A 14,645-nucleotide genomic window follows, 5' to 3' on the forward strand; every position below is an offset into this window, starting at 1 on the left:
TACCGAATAGTGGGATTCTGGATGTATTTTGAACAAACCAGATAATCTACGGGTTTGGACGTGGACCTTTCTTTCCTTGCAGAAGGAAATTTCTAGTTTACCTTGGCCTTGGGCCTAGGCCTGGGTGAGGAAGTTTCTCTGGGGTAAGGTCAGGAGGTCACAAGTCATTTCCTGGAGCCTCTGTGGCCCTTGAGAGAACATAGGACTTGCCAACTGGTCAGTATGTGCTCAGCTGCATGGGCATGGAGTAGGCCCTGCAACCCCCCCTCACCTCAAGTGTAGGCCCCTCTCCGACCTGCGGTCTCCCCTACCTCCTGCTCATCCCTCCCAGGTTCTGCTGGGTCGGATCTGATCTACCCTACTGCTAACTTGACCCACTCCCCAGGGAAGTCACACCTGCTCCTAGACCGACCACACTTCATTTACTTTCCTCTGTGTGCCTGCGTCTCTCTGTCCATTCATTCATTAGGATGCAGGCAGGACAGGCCAGCGGCCGAGCTGTTGCCCTTTACAGTATGAATCCCAGCTCTGCAGCCTACAAACCATGTGACCTTGGAAAGCTGTTCTTCCTGTTTCTCCAGCTCCTAATGTCTAAAATGGGGACCACTTCAGGCACTTGTGTGGGCGAAACAAGATAATGCACGTAGCAAGCTCAGCTCAGTGTCTGGTGTGGCTTAAAAAGTGCTCCATAAGGATTTTCTATTATTTTCTCAGGGTCCAAGTGGCAGCCTCACCACTTAATGATGGTGTGATCTTGGGCAAGTTATTCAACCTCTAAGCTTCTGTTTTTTCAGCTGTAACCTATCTGCCTCACAGAGCTGTAATTGGGTGATTAAATGATAATTTTTTTTTAAGTTTTTTTAAAATTTACTTATTTTTCAGTGTGGTGCTGAGGATCGAACCCAGTGCCTCACATGTGCCAGGCAAGTGCTCTACCACTGAGCCCCAGCCCTAGCCCCTAAATGAGATCTTTTTGGGGTTGTGTTTTTAGTGGTGGAGATTGAAACCAGGGCCTTCTGCATGCTCAGCGTTCACTCTCCCACTGACCCCCAGTTCCAGCCTAAATAGGATATTCTGTGTGAGCTGTCTAACCCAGAGTGGGGGCTCGACAGCTGTTGGTTTTTATTCCTATGATGGCTGTTTATTTTATAAATACTTATTGGATGCACACTTAGTGTCAGGTACTTTTTTCTGTGTTCTCATTGAATTCTCAGAATGACAGGGTGAGGAAGATGATGTCATTTGTTTTACAGATGAGGAAACTGAGGCAAGTAAAGTACATGAAAGAATGCCATAGCCTTGATTTTTTTTTTTTTTTTTTTTTTTTTGGTGCTGGGGTTAAACCCAAGGCTTCATATCATGCAAGCTTAGCCTATCTCTGCTCCTGAGCTACAATAGTAGCCCCACAAATCTCCCTGCACCCCAGTTCCAATCTAGACGTGTATGGTGGGCACCAAAGTATATTCTCTTTTCATTACTTCAACATTTTTTTTTAAGAGACAGAGAGAGAGAGAGAGAAATTTTTTTTTAATATTTATTTTAGTTTTCGGTGGACACAACATCTTTGTTGGTATGTGGTGCTGAGGATCGAACCCCGGCCGCACGCATGCCAGGTGAGTGTGCTACCGCTTGAGCCACATCCCCAGCCCACTTCAACATATTTTTAAAAATTGAGATAAAGCCAGGTGTGGCGCACATGCCTGTGATCCCAGCGGCTCAGGAGGCTGAGGCAGGAGGATTGCAAGTTCAAAGCCTGCCTCAGCAAAAGCAAGGCACTAAGCAACTCAGTGAGACCCTGTCTCTAAATTAAATACAGAATAGGTCTGAGGATGTGGCTCAGTGGTTGAGTGCCCCCTGAGTTTAATCCTCAATATCAAAAAAAAAGGCATAAAATTCATCATTTCAACTATTTGAACACATATAATCCAGTGCTCTTCAGCATATTCACAATTTTGTGTGATAATTGCCACTCTCTAGTTCTATTAAATTTTCATCTTCCTAAAAGAAACCCTGTACCCAGGAAGCATTCACTCCTCATTTTCCCTTCCCAATCACCTGACAACCACTAACATGTTATCTCTACAGATTTGCCTATTTTGGACATTTTATATAAATGGAATATAGCATAAGGCCTTTTGTGTCTGGTTTCTGTCACTTAGTGCTACATTTTAAAGGTTAATTTATGAATCTAGCATGAGTCAGAACTTCATGCCTTTTTATTTGTTTTTTAACTTTTTTCTTTTCTTTTTTTCATTCCTTTTTTTCAGCCAAATAATATTCCATTGTATGAATATAGAACATTTTGTTTATTCATTACCCATTGCTAGATATCAATGGTGGTTTCCACTTTTTGGCTATTAGGAATAATGTTGCTATGAACACTGGTGTACAAGTTTTTTTGTGAACATATGTTTCTTGGGTATAAAAGTAGGAGTGGAATTGCTGAGTCATATGGTAACTCTATGATTAGCTTTTTGAAGAGCTGCCAAACTGTTTTCCACGGCAGCAGCATTAGTTTACATCTATCAGCAATATATGAGAATTTCCGTTTTCCACATTCCTGCCAACATTCAATATTTTCTGTTTTGTTGGCTAGTTTCTGCCCTCCTGGTGGGAATGAAGCATCTCACTGTGATATTGGGATTTTCATTTGATTGCTCTAACGACTAATGATGTTAACAATCTTTGGGGCGGGTTGTGCTTATTGACCGTGTAACTTTTTTGAAAAGAGCTCTATTCAAATCTTTTGCTTATGTTCTAATTGGATTATTTGTCTTTTTGTTCTTGAGTTTTAAAAAGTATATTCTGGGGGATGGGGGTGCAGCTCAGTAGTAGAGTGCTTGAATACGCTGAGGTTTATCCTCAGCACTGCAGAACTGCAAAAAAAAAAAAAAAAGAAAAAGAAAAAGAAACACACACATGAGTATGCTGAATATTAAACTCTAATCAGATATATGATTTGCAAAGATTTTCTTCCATTATGAGGGTTATCTTTTCACTTTCTTGATAATTTCTTTTTTTAATATTTATTTTTTAGTTTTTAGGTGGACACAATATCTGTATTTTACATTTATGTGGTGCTGAGAATCGAACCCAATGCCTCGCACATCCTAGATGAACGCGCTACCACTTGAGCCACATCCCCATCCCCTTGATAACTTCTTTTGATGGGCAAAGGAGTTTGTAGGGTCTTATGGTTGTTTTGTTTTGCGGAGCTGGAGATGGAACCCAGGGCCTCACACACGCTAGGCAAATGCTCTACCACTGAGCAATAACCCTGGCCCCCAAAAGATTTTTGGTTTTGATGAAGTTCAACATCTATTTTTTTCTTTTATTGCTTTTGCTTCTGCTTCTGGTGTCATATTTAGGAAACTTAACCTAATTCAAGGTCACAGAGTTTACACGTTTCCTTCTAAGAGATTTATAGTTTTAGTTCTTATATCATATATATATATATATATATATATATATATCTCAGATCATGTCATCTGCAAAGTGACATTGTTTTAATTGTTTTCTAAATCTGGATCTTTTTTTTTTTTCTTGTCTAATTGCCCTGGCAAGAACTTTTACTATGGTGTTTTATAGAAGTGGTGAGAATAGGTATCTTTATCTTATTCCTGATTAGGAGAGAAACTTCTAGTCTTTCACTACTAAGTATGATATTATCTGGGATTTCTCAGATATATCCTTTAACCAGTTTGAGCAGATCTCTCCTAAAGTTCATTAAATCTTTTTAAATTTTTATTTATTTATTTAATTTTTAAAACATGTTTTTAGTTATCAATGCACCTTTATTTTATTTATGTGAGGTACTGAGAACCGAACCCAGGGCCTCACACATGCTAGGCAAGCATTCTACAACTGAGCCACAACCCCAGCCTTTTAAAATTTTTTTTTTTTTTAAATCAGGAGAATATGTTGGTTACATTTGATTGTCTTGGCAACTAAAAATCAGCAAAATCTCCATATTTAATTTAACATAATTATATGAGACCAAGTTTTATAATAATTAAGGTTTTATTAATTTTTCATTTTTTGACAAGTTTTCTAAGAAGACTACAAATTGATGACTGGGCATCCTAAACTGTGTGACCTTGGGTAATTCCTATTATCTTTGGGCTGTACAATAGGAGGTGATATAGTATGCTTATATATTACAGGGCTTTGAAGGATGATGGAGACGAGATAGGTATTTTTCAAGTAAAACCATATGCTTCTATTGCTGCTCTTACTAGAGATGGCTTTTACATTGCAGTATAACATGTTAGTAAAGTATATACAGTGTGTAAAGGCATTGATCTTATGTGTAAAGACTGGTGAATTCTCATGTACCATGTGAACACCATCGAATCCTGCTATTGAACCTGTCCAATACCTCGTAATTGTATTACCAGAGGTAACCACTGTTCTGACTCCTATCATCATAGATTAGTTTTGCCTATTTAAAAAAATATTTATTTTTTAGTTTTAGGTGGACATAATATCTTTATTTTACATTTATGTGGTGCTGAGGATCGAACCCAGTGCCTCATGCATCCTAGGCGAGCACTCCACCACTGAGCCACAACCCCAGCCCCTTGCCTATTTTGAACATTCTTTTTTAAAATTTGTTTTTTGTTTTTAGTTGTTGATAGACAATTAAATTTTTTATTTACATGCGGTGCTGAGAATCGAACCCAGTGCCTCACATATGCCAGGCAATTGTGCTACCGCTGAGCCACAATCCCAGCCCCTTGAACATTTTTTTTGTGTGTGTGTGTGTGCCAGGGATTGAACTTGGGGCACTTGGCCACTGAGCCACATCCCCAGCTTGAACATTCTTAATAGACTTTTATATCTGCTTTCTTTCACTCACTATAATACCTGTTAGTCTTCCAAGCTTACATGTACTGGTGGCTTATTCTTTTTCACATAGTTTTAAATGAACTAATACCAGTTGGTCAAGGTTTGAAAAGGCTGTGCATTTTGCACAAGACCAGAAAACTAAAGCCCAAGGCTCCCCGTTGATAAGCAGTTCACCCTGTGAGTCCTCACCATGGCAGCTGAATCCTCAGCCAAGATGCAGCTTCCTTTGCTCACGTGTCACCACTTCCCATCCCGCATCCTAGGCGAACATCATGAATTGATCTTGGCACTTTTTTCCTGAGGTAGGAAAAAAATTATTCTTAACCAAGCTGAGTCCTGAGGTCAGCTCAAAATTATTCTTAACCAAGCAGCGCAGGTATGCCAATTGCTTAGGGGCTGGTACTTGAGATTAAATTTGAGTTTTCTGCTGTAATATTCCTAAGACATTTTTCTGGGTTCACAGAGTTATGACATGAGGGGCTCAGCTTGCCCCACAGCACTGTGAGATGGTGAGGTCTGCAGCACCTGCCTCTTCATATATTTTTGGGGTAAATGGCTCAAACCTAGCAAATCTTTTATTACCTGTGTGCCTGCGAGCATGACTTAGATAAGAGGTAAGGGTGCAGACTGCTTAGATCTGAAGTGGTTGTTGTACCCATTATGGGGCTTAGTTGAAACATCCTTGGTTCTTTCTCTCTCTCTCTCTGTGTGTGTTTACTTTGATGAAAACATTGCAATGTCTCAATTACAGAGCAAATACAAGTGTGACTTATAGTGCATGCTGCTTTGAGTTCTTGACAGTTCTAGCATGTCTTCCACATTTGAAAATTTCTTCCAACATGGAAAGTTGGGTGACATGAACTCTACCCCTCTGGGAGTGGCTGTCTGTATGTGCAGGTGGGGGTTGTGGCATATTGAAACAACAACAACAATATCCAAGGCGTGGTTATTATTTATATGTGGATCGTAGCCAAAGGAGGAGACAAGACTCATCTATATTTTCTCATGTAATAGAGGAGAAGTTCATTAAATTCTCATTTATTTAAAATTCTTTTTTTTCCAAGTAACTTAGAAAGGTCCAGGGAGGAATAAAAGATCTTTGAGAAATCATATTTTTCTTTATTGTAGAACACTTCAGATCTGATTTACTCTGTTTTCATGTGAGTCTAACAAATGCCAAAGATTGAAAGCAGCAAATTAGAATGATATATTTGGAGAAGAATCGGCTATTAATGGTGGAGAAGTGATTCTTTTTGTTTGTTTTTTCAGTGCTGGGGATGAAACTCAGGCCTTTGTACACTCTACCACTCAGCTCTAGCCTTATCTACAGTTCTGAGAAGTGATTCTTTTTTTTAAATTTTTTATATATTTTTTTATTTTTTAATATTTATTTCTTTTTAGTTATTGGCGGACACAACATCTTTGTTTGTATGTGGTGCTGAACGCATGCCTGGCGAGCGTGCTACCGCTTGAGCCACATCCCCAGCCCCTGAGAAGTGATTCTTGACAGCAAAGATAAGGAATAACAATGAAATGCAGCCCTATAACTGGTGGGGCATATTTACTGCACAGGGAAAAATCCTCAACACTTTTGTTACTTTTGAAAGTGCTGGGTTGCCCCCTGCTTTAATTATAATTGCCCATAATGATGATTCATAATGCTTAGTAATAATACACTACCCCCCGCCCCCCCCTACTGTGGATTGAACCCAGGGGCCCTCTACCACTGAGCTACATCCCCAGTCCTTCTTGGTTTTGATTTTGAGACAGGGTCTCACTGATTGCTAAAACTGGCCTCAAACTTGCAATCCTCCTGCCTTAGCCTTCAGAGTTTCTGGGATTACAGGTAAGCATCACCACACCTGGCTCAAATACACATTTCTGAGTGCTTCTGCCGGCTGTGTGCCAGGTCTATGTTAAGTAAGCAGTTTACATTCCCTATCTCACATAAAGTTCTAGGAGGTCCTGTTTGTCAGATCAGGCTAGGCAGGCAGCAACCAAAGTTGGCAGATTTAAAAGGGCCGCTGAACAGGCTTTATTGAGATATCACTCCCGGGCGGAACTCGATCAGACCCACAGAGGGGACAGGGGAAGGGTCTGAGGAGAAACCGAGTGGAAGCTCAACCGGACTGGACTTTTATGGGGCTTACAGCAGGAAGGGAAGGGCTTGGGACAGGAAAAGGTGTCTCTAGGGTCCCTTGCCCCCTTGGAGTTGGTCAGGGGAGTTGGCTGAACTCCAGGATTGGCCAGGGGGGTCCTGCTGATTGACAGGCGTTAGTCAGGAGATCTGGCTGATTGACAGGCGTCCCCCCCCCCCCCCCCGCATCTAATTGATGTTCAAAGCAGCGGGGGCTGCTTTGTTCTAAGTTGCCACTAAGTTGCCACCAAGTCTCTGCCACCGACCTAACACTGTTATCATCATGTTCAGTTACAGTTGCAGAAAGGGAGGCACACAGGGTAGGGGAAGTAACTTGCCCAAGTCGTCAAGGCAAATTTTGAAGACTTGCAGTTTAAGTACTGTGCCAAGGTAGTTAGCCTCTCCCTGATTTCAAGAAACCTGTTAGGTGTGTGAAGAGTAGAAAGGCATTACATGTAGAGGGAAAAGCATTTGTAAAAATAGGGCTAGTACATTAAGCTAGTTTGTGTCGCTCAGTTCTGAGTCTTGGTTTTCTCATCTACAAAATAGGAACATGTATTATCTATCATGGGCTGCTTATGGGATTTAAATATGATAATATATGTAAAACACTTTTCACAATGTGTAGTTCATAGAATGTGCCCATTAATTATATAATAATAATATCACATAATATATAGTACACACTATATATTACATATAGCATTTAACATAACAACTATAATATTTTATAACATTATAATTATAACATCATTAAATATAATATTTAATAATTAGCATATAATATATAACATAATATTATATTATTATATTATAAATATAATTATAATAATTATTATTTTAGGCGCTAGGATCTCACTCAGGGCTCTAACATCATCCAACAACTCCTGTCTTTTTAATACAACATCCCCAACTCCTAACTTTTTAATACTGTTAATTCCCTTCCTGTTCTTCCAGTCCTACAGAAATTTAGTCCTAGGGGACTACATTTCCCAGCATGCCACCTCGCCCTTTGACCCCAGCGATACTAAAAAGGTGCGCCGTGGAGCGCCTCAAGCCGGAAGACTATAGCCTCCCGGCATGCAGCGCGGCCCCCACCATTAGATTCGAGGCGCCGCCAGCACGTTGCACACCGGGAGTTGTAGTCGGCGGCGCGTTGCCCTGACGCCGGCCGGGCCGGGCGTGGGGGCCTGTGGGAGGTGGCGCGGCCGGGCCCAGCTGCGGGGCGGAGGCGGAGGAGAGGCCTGCGGCGGCAGGGAGCGGCTGGGCCGGGAGCGGGCGCCGGAGCCGAGCCGAGCCGGAGCGGGCGGCGAAGGCCGCCTCGGCTAGCAGCAACCATGTCGGTGTTCGGGAAGCTGTTCGGGGCTGGAGGGGGTAAGGCCGGCAAGGGCGGCCCGACCCCCCAAGAGGCCATCCAGCGGCTGCGGGACACGGAGGAGATGCTAAGCAAGAAACAGGAGTTCCTGGAGAAGAAGATCGAACAGGAGCTGACTGCCGCTAAGAAGCACGGCACCAAAAACAAGCGCGGTGAGGCAGCCAGGCCCCGCCACCTCCCCACTCGCTCCCCTCAGGCTCCCCGGGCCCGGACTGTACCTTCGTCTGATTCGCCTCGGGGTCTTCTACGACCCTGGAACTCTTTTCCGTCAGATCCCCTTCTGTGGCCTTCCGGGTCGGGACGCCTCTGACCTCTTCAGTATCTCCCGACCCTGGGCTCTTCCACACCAGACTCATGCCACCCCTCTCCCCTCCGGCTCTCCTCACCCTGCCAGGCCCCTTCAGACCCTGATCTGGCAGCACTTGCCTTCTGTTCCTGTCTGTTTCTCCTTTTCCTCTGTTTGTTCTCACCCACCTTCCCGGCCACTGCTTCTGACCCTTCTTGGCTCCTGTCTGCTCCCCCATCCTAACATTTAAGTGCTTCCTGGCCCCACCCCTGCCCTCTCCCGACCCCTACGTGGAGTCTTTGACTGCCCTTAGCCCCTTCCCTACCCCTGACTCAGGGTTCTCCTTGAAAACTCTCCTCGATGGAGAGAAAAGAAGATTGGGGGACAGGAGGCCCCCCTGGTTTCAGTTCTGTTTACATTCTAAGTGAACTTGAACAAGTTGCTTTCCCCTGAGACCTCAGTTTCCTCATCCATCAGCTAGGGTTTGGCCTCCATGAGGCCTAAGGTGTCCTCGAGCTCTGTGATTCACTTTTGGTTGCCTCAGCTTGGCTTTATCAGTTTCCTCGTATTGCAATCCTGTGACTCACTGCTTCCCCATCGCTTCTGAACTAGAAATATGGACTCCAAGCCTCGTTGGCCAGACTCCTCCCCAGTCCACACTCCCGGTTGTTGATCTTTGAGGCACTCTTACTTTACTTCTTGTTGTTTTATTGCATTCTGAGCAAGTACTTTTTATTTTTCTTGAGTGAGATGAATGTGAAAATGCTTTGACAACTGTAAAGCTTGTTATTTTTTGTTACTGTAATGTGAGAAAGAATCATAGTAGTGGCAGTGCTTCCCCTCAAAGAGGGCAGAAATGAGAGGGGTTTAAGAGTCAAACAAGTATTTAACTCAGAAGTCAGCTAGCAAAGTCTGTAGTGTGACCTTGAGCTAGTTAATTTACCCTTCTGAAAGGAAGATCTTGGATTCATAGTGCTCAGCACATAGTAGGAGCTAAATAGATGTTTTTGCCATTTTAAAAAAGAAAGAATTGTGTATCCCAAGAATACTATTCTGCAATAATCAACAAACATCCTGGAAATTCTTCCTGAGTGCCTAATGGTGTACTCATAGGGGTGAACAAAACATGACCTCCACCCCAGGGGGGGAGAGACAGATACAGAACAATAAATGAAGAAAGTATTCATTTTGGAGATGGAATTAAGTACTGAACAAGAAAAACAGGTGATGGGTAGGAGGGATGTCTCACTTTTGATAGAATGATCAGGGAAGGCCTCTTTGAAAAGGTAAAGTTTGAACTGAGCCTTGAGAGGAAGGAGGAGCCTTCTAGGCTGGGAGGAGTACAAGGGAAAAGGCCAGGAAGTTGGCCAAAAGAGGAAGAAAGCAAAAGAAGTGTAGTGATTGAAGGGAGAGTAATGTGAAATAAGGAGAAGGTCCAATTGGACCTTCAACTTAGAATCCAAACTTTTCAGTTGTAAGTTCAAGGATTGGATTCTAAGTGGATAGAAGAATTTTGGAGGGTTTTATGTTGGAGTGTGCCCTAATCAGTGATAAGAGTTTTAAAACATTGTCTAACTGCTCTTTGGAAAGTGGGAGGGGATGAGGGCTGGAGTAAGGAGGTGGGTCATCTGGCAGTTGTAGATGTCCGTCTGAGGCCTTGACTCCAGTTGTAACTATGGAAATAGAGAGCAGGCTGTATTTTGCTGTCACTAGCTTTTTTCTCTGAGAACTCTCCCTTGATTAGGATTCTGTTATTTGCCAGCGGTAATTAGAATCATGGTTTCTGCCTGTCTGCACTGTGGAAAGCTTGTCCTGTTGCAGGGTAGTGGAGGAGGTTTCAGTTTACCTCCTCTCCCATCTGAGAGAGCAGTTGTTCTGTAGTTTCTGCAGTTGTACAGGTGATTGAATTGGCTTTCAGGAGGTTTGGAGAAAGGCTGCTGGCATGCTGGAACATCAGTCTCACTTTGCAATTACTGTTCAAAGTAGTCTTTTTTTTTTTTTTTTTGAATCCTCCTGCCTCAGACTTTTATGTAGCTGGGATTTCAGGTGTGCGCCACTGGGCTGGGTTCTAGTCTGTCCTTGAGTTAGCCTGTCTTTTTGTTACTGTCCTCTGTAATGGAATGCTTCTGTGAGGTGTTAACACCACCACCTACATACCAATCACTCAGCATAATCATTGACCTGCTACAGTGCTGGGACCTTGAGCTTCAGAGATGAGCAGACACTGTGCCTGCCCTCCAGGAAGTCAGGATTGGAAGTGTGGGGGTGGGGGAGGGTGGAGAGTAATTATGTCAGTGCTAAAGCATGAGTGTGTATGGTGGCTGAGGCTGAAGAGGTGAGTTCCTGTGGAAGGGCTGTTACGGGCTTTGCAGAGGAAGGAGAATGAGGTGGGCCGTCAGTTTACCTCCTCTCCTATACTCATTAGCATAAATAAAGGAGTGTAGACTGACCAGGAAGGGACTGAGAGGCAGGAATACAGTAAGGGATGGATAGAATCTCGAAGGCCTGGATTTGAGCTATAGTTTCATTACTTTCTAGCTGTGTGTCAGGGGCAGGTTACTCCAAGCCTCTGAGTCTTCCTCTATAAACCACGGTTCTAGTCTTTGCCTTATAGGATTGAAATATGTTATGTATGCAAAGCTCTTAGCATAGTGCCTGCCATATGGTGAGAGATCAATAAATGCCCTCCATTATCATTATCACTGGGAGACCTGCAGTTGTTCAGGTGGGAACAGAGGGCCCAGAGTAGAAGCATGGAAAACAGAAAGAGAAATAACACATGTCAGGGACTTCTGAAGGAGAATCAAGGAAGACTTGGTGATTTAATGGAATTGTGGGAGTGGGTCGGATGAAGGAGAAAGGAGAACAACTCCAAAGTTTACAGTTTGGGCTGTTGTAGATGGTGATGCCATTAAGCAAGCCGGGAAATGGGGAGAAGTGTCATAACAGTACAGAAGTTTATGAAACTCTTACATTCGAGGCTCACAGCAGGAAGTTATGATCATGCTCACCACTGTGTTCCCAGCACAGTGCCTGGCATTTGGTTAATGCTCAGTGTTGTGGGTGTGTTCTGGTGTTCCCATTGTACAGAGAGGAGAATGAGGCTTAAGGGGGTGGAACTTAACTCAGAGGCTAATGTATTTGGTGGCTGCGGGCTTCTTGCATTCTATTTATTCCCATGATCTCCAGAGGTATCATCATGGCCTTTGTTATTGCTTAGTTTATTAAATGCCCCACCTATACAAGGTTTGGTGCTAAGTGAGAAAGAAATGAGAGAAAAGTGAGACGGGACCAAGCCTTGTCCTGCAGAATATGTAGCCAAATGTGGAAGCTATCTTGGTGGTGTACACATTAGAAAGATAACAAACAGCTCTTTGAACAAACTTTTGCAGTGTATCCCAGGCATTTGTTTCAGGTAGAGGCCTACAGCAAAATTTGGTGTACCTGTTTTGTTCTAAATTTATTTTCCATTCCTTTAGCCATGTATTTATTCCCAAGAATGTGGCAGGCTGACATTTATTTATCTATCTATCATCTATCTATCTATCTATCTATCTATCTATCTATCTATCTATCTATCTATCTATTGTGCCAGGGTTTATACCCAGAGGTGCTTTATCACCGAGCTACACCCCAAACCCTTTTTATTTTAATTTTGAGACAAGGTCTCACGAAGTTGCTTAGGGCCTTGCTACGTTGCTGAGACTGCCTTTCAACTTGCAATTCTCCTGCCTCAGCCTCCACAAGCCACTGGGATTACAGGCGTGTGCCATTGTGCTCAGTAGACTGTGTTTTAGGCCCCATACTCAGTGCTGGGATACCGAGACGAACTGGATGCGGTCCCTGCCAACAAGAGACTTAAATATCACTTATGAGATAATATTCTCACATGGCTCTAGTGAGGATTAGCTAAGATAATGTAGGAAAGGGTGTGGCATGTTGTGGATAACGAGTGAGTGTGTTTTCTTTGAGTTTCTGATAAAGTTATTATTGATCAGACTTTTGTAGTTTAATTGTCAAATGGTGAAGTTTTTTCACTGAGAGCTGAATGTAAAACAGGATCATGTTCTGGGTGAGCTAATAAGAATCACCCAAACTTACGTCTTTTTTGGAACCTTTATAAACAGTTCTGTTGGTTTTCTACCTAAAAAAGATAATGAAACGTAAGATTCTTTTCTTTCTTTTTTTGCTGTACTAGGAAATCACTGAGCTATATATTTGATCTGTATCTTTGATCCTTTATGTTTCATTTTAACATGGGGTCTTACTAAGTTGCTGAAGTTAACCTCAAACTTGCCATACTGCGGCATCAGCCTCCTGAGCAGCAGGGAGTACAGGTATGTGCTGTTGTGCCCAGCTACAGATCAGTTTCTTTTTATGACATGGTAACAAGTTAAGGAAAAAATTTACCCTAGGTGGTTCAGATTTTACCCACCTCCCTTTTTTCCCCTGTTTTAATTAATAAATTGGAAAATGATTTGTAGAAAGGACCTTATTTCAACAAGAGAATTGTGTGAGATTAGGAAATGGAGACTGGGTATCTCAAACACCCTACATTGGTACATTTCTGTGGATTTATGGATGCAAATCAGTTCATTTGCAGGTTAATTTAGGTTCAGCTGAGAATGTTGATGGATTCAAAGAGGCCAGGAGCTCGTGGGAAATATATCCTCATTAAGTTCTTGCTCATTGCTGGAACAAGGGTGGCATTCTCATATTTAATAAAGTCACTCTAAAACATTAGCATATGGGAAGACATCTTAATAAGTTAAATTTATAGTGAACATGGCCTTTTAATTCTCTGGCATTTCAAGATATCAGGTTGAAAACCACAGCATCTTAATGGTATGTGTGCCAACAGGAGCTCCTATCCCAGAAACCCAGAGGTGGAAAACCTGAAACCCACCCAGGGAACTGAGCAGTGGGAATTTCCCTTAGTGATATTGAAATTTCTCATTAGAAGAAATAGTTGGCCAGATTGGGTTTGCTTTACTTCTTAAGACAGATGGAGTGTCAGAGTGGCCCTATGTTTTGGCTGTACAAACATGCCGGCGCCTTTGATTCAAATGACAAAATCTTTTCTTGCCCCATTTGGCAGGGAGATTAAATATTTTCAAGTGCCTGCTGGAGTAGGTTTATAATGTGATTTGAAATTCAAGATAGATTTCACTTGGAAATTTAACCAAATATGAGGACCTTTAAGCTGGCCCATTGTGCTGGGGGAGATCTTGAGTTGTCCAGAGTTGTAACTGAGTGTGGGGAGTGAGGTCCCAGAGAACAGCCTGTGATGTAGACAGGCCACCAGTCTCTGAGGCAGAAAGCCAGGATCTCACTTATTTCCAGTGGTCAGAGCCCTGACATGGAGTCAGGGCCCACTGGGAGGAACAAAGATCTGAAAACAGTCCTCTTGCTCAGAATTGTTTTGTGCTGTGCCGGTTTTTTTTTTTTAATATTTTTTTAGTTGTCAATGGACCTTTATTTTACTTAGTTATATGTGGTGCTGAGAATCGAACCCAGTGCTTCACACATGCCAGGCAAGCATTCTACCACTGAGCTACACCCCCAGCCCGCTGTGCCGGTTTTGAGAGAGGATTTTCCCAAACAACTTTAGATTGGTCATTTTGAGGAAAGATGAGTATATTTGCAAGGAAAATTTAAGCACACTAAGGGGAAACAACAGATCTGGCTGTTATGGTACTTACCTGCTCTTAAGGTGTTGAGCTCAAGTCACCTGCCTTCTGGAAGGAAGGCAGCGTGGTGGTGTAGGCAAAAGATTCCCAGTTCACATACAACTTTACTACTTACCAGCAGTTACTACCCTCTTCTGAGTTTCGTTTTCCCATGGGTTTAAAGCAAATACTACTACTTTCTTCCTAGGCTTCTTGTGAGGGTCTGGAATAAGTGGTGTGTGTATACAAAGTGTCTAGCAGAGGGGCTGGCACACAAGAGAGAGGTGTTTCCTTGGCTTCCTCCATATAGTCTTAGGCAGATAAGGGTTT

The 14,645-nt window shown here is 42.7% G+C and overlaps 1 protein-coding gene across 1 annotated transcript in view; it reads left to right on the forward strand.

Annotated features, from left to right (window-relative positions):
- The first annotated feature begins 8,175 nt into the window (after positions 1-8,175).
- Chmp4b (charged multivesicular body protein 4B) overlaps positions 8,176-14,645 on the forward strand; it is a 40,924-nt gene continuing 34,454 nt past the window's right edge. Inside the window, exon 1 of the mRNA XM_026383208.2 lies at positions 8,176-8,512. Coding sequence (XP_026238993.1) covers positions 8,323-8,512 — 190 coding nt within the window. The 5' untranslated portion in view covers positions 8,176-8,322. The remainder of the gene's footprint in view (positions 8,513-14,645) is intronic.

This window comes from Urocitellus parryii, chromosome 6 (genome assembly GCF_045843805.1).
Source record: "Urocitellus parryii isolate mUroPar1 chromosome 6, mUroPar1.hap1, whole genome shotgun sequence".
In the NCBI taxonomy this organism is placed as follows: Eukaryota; Metazoa; Chordata; class Mammalia; order Rodentia; family Sciuridae; genus Urocitellus; species Urocitellus parryii.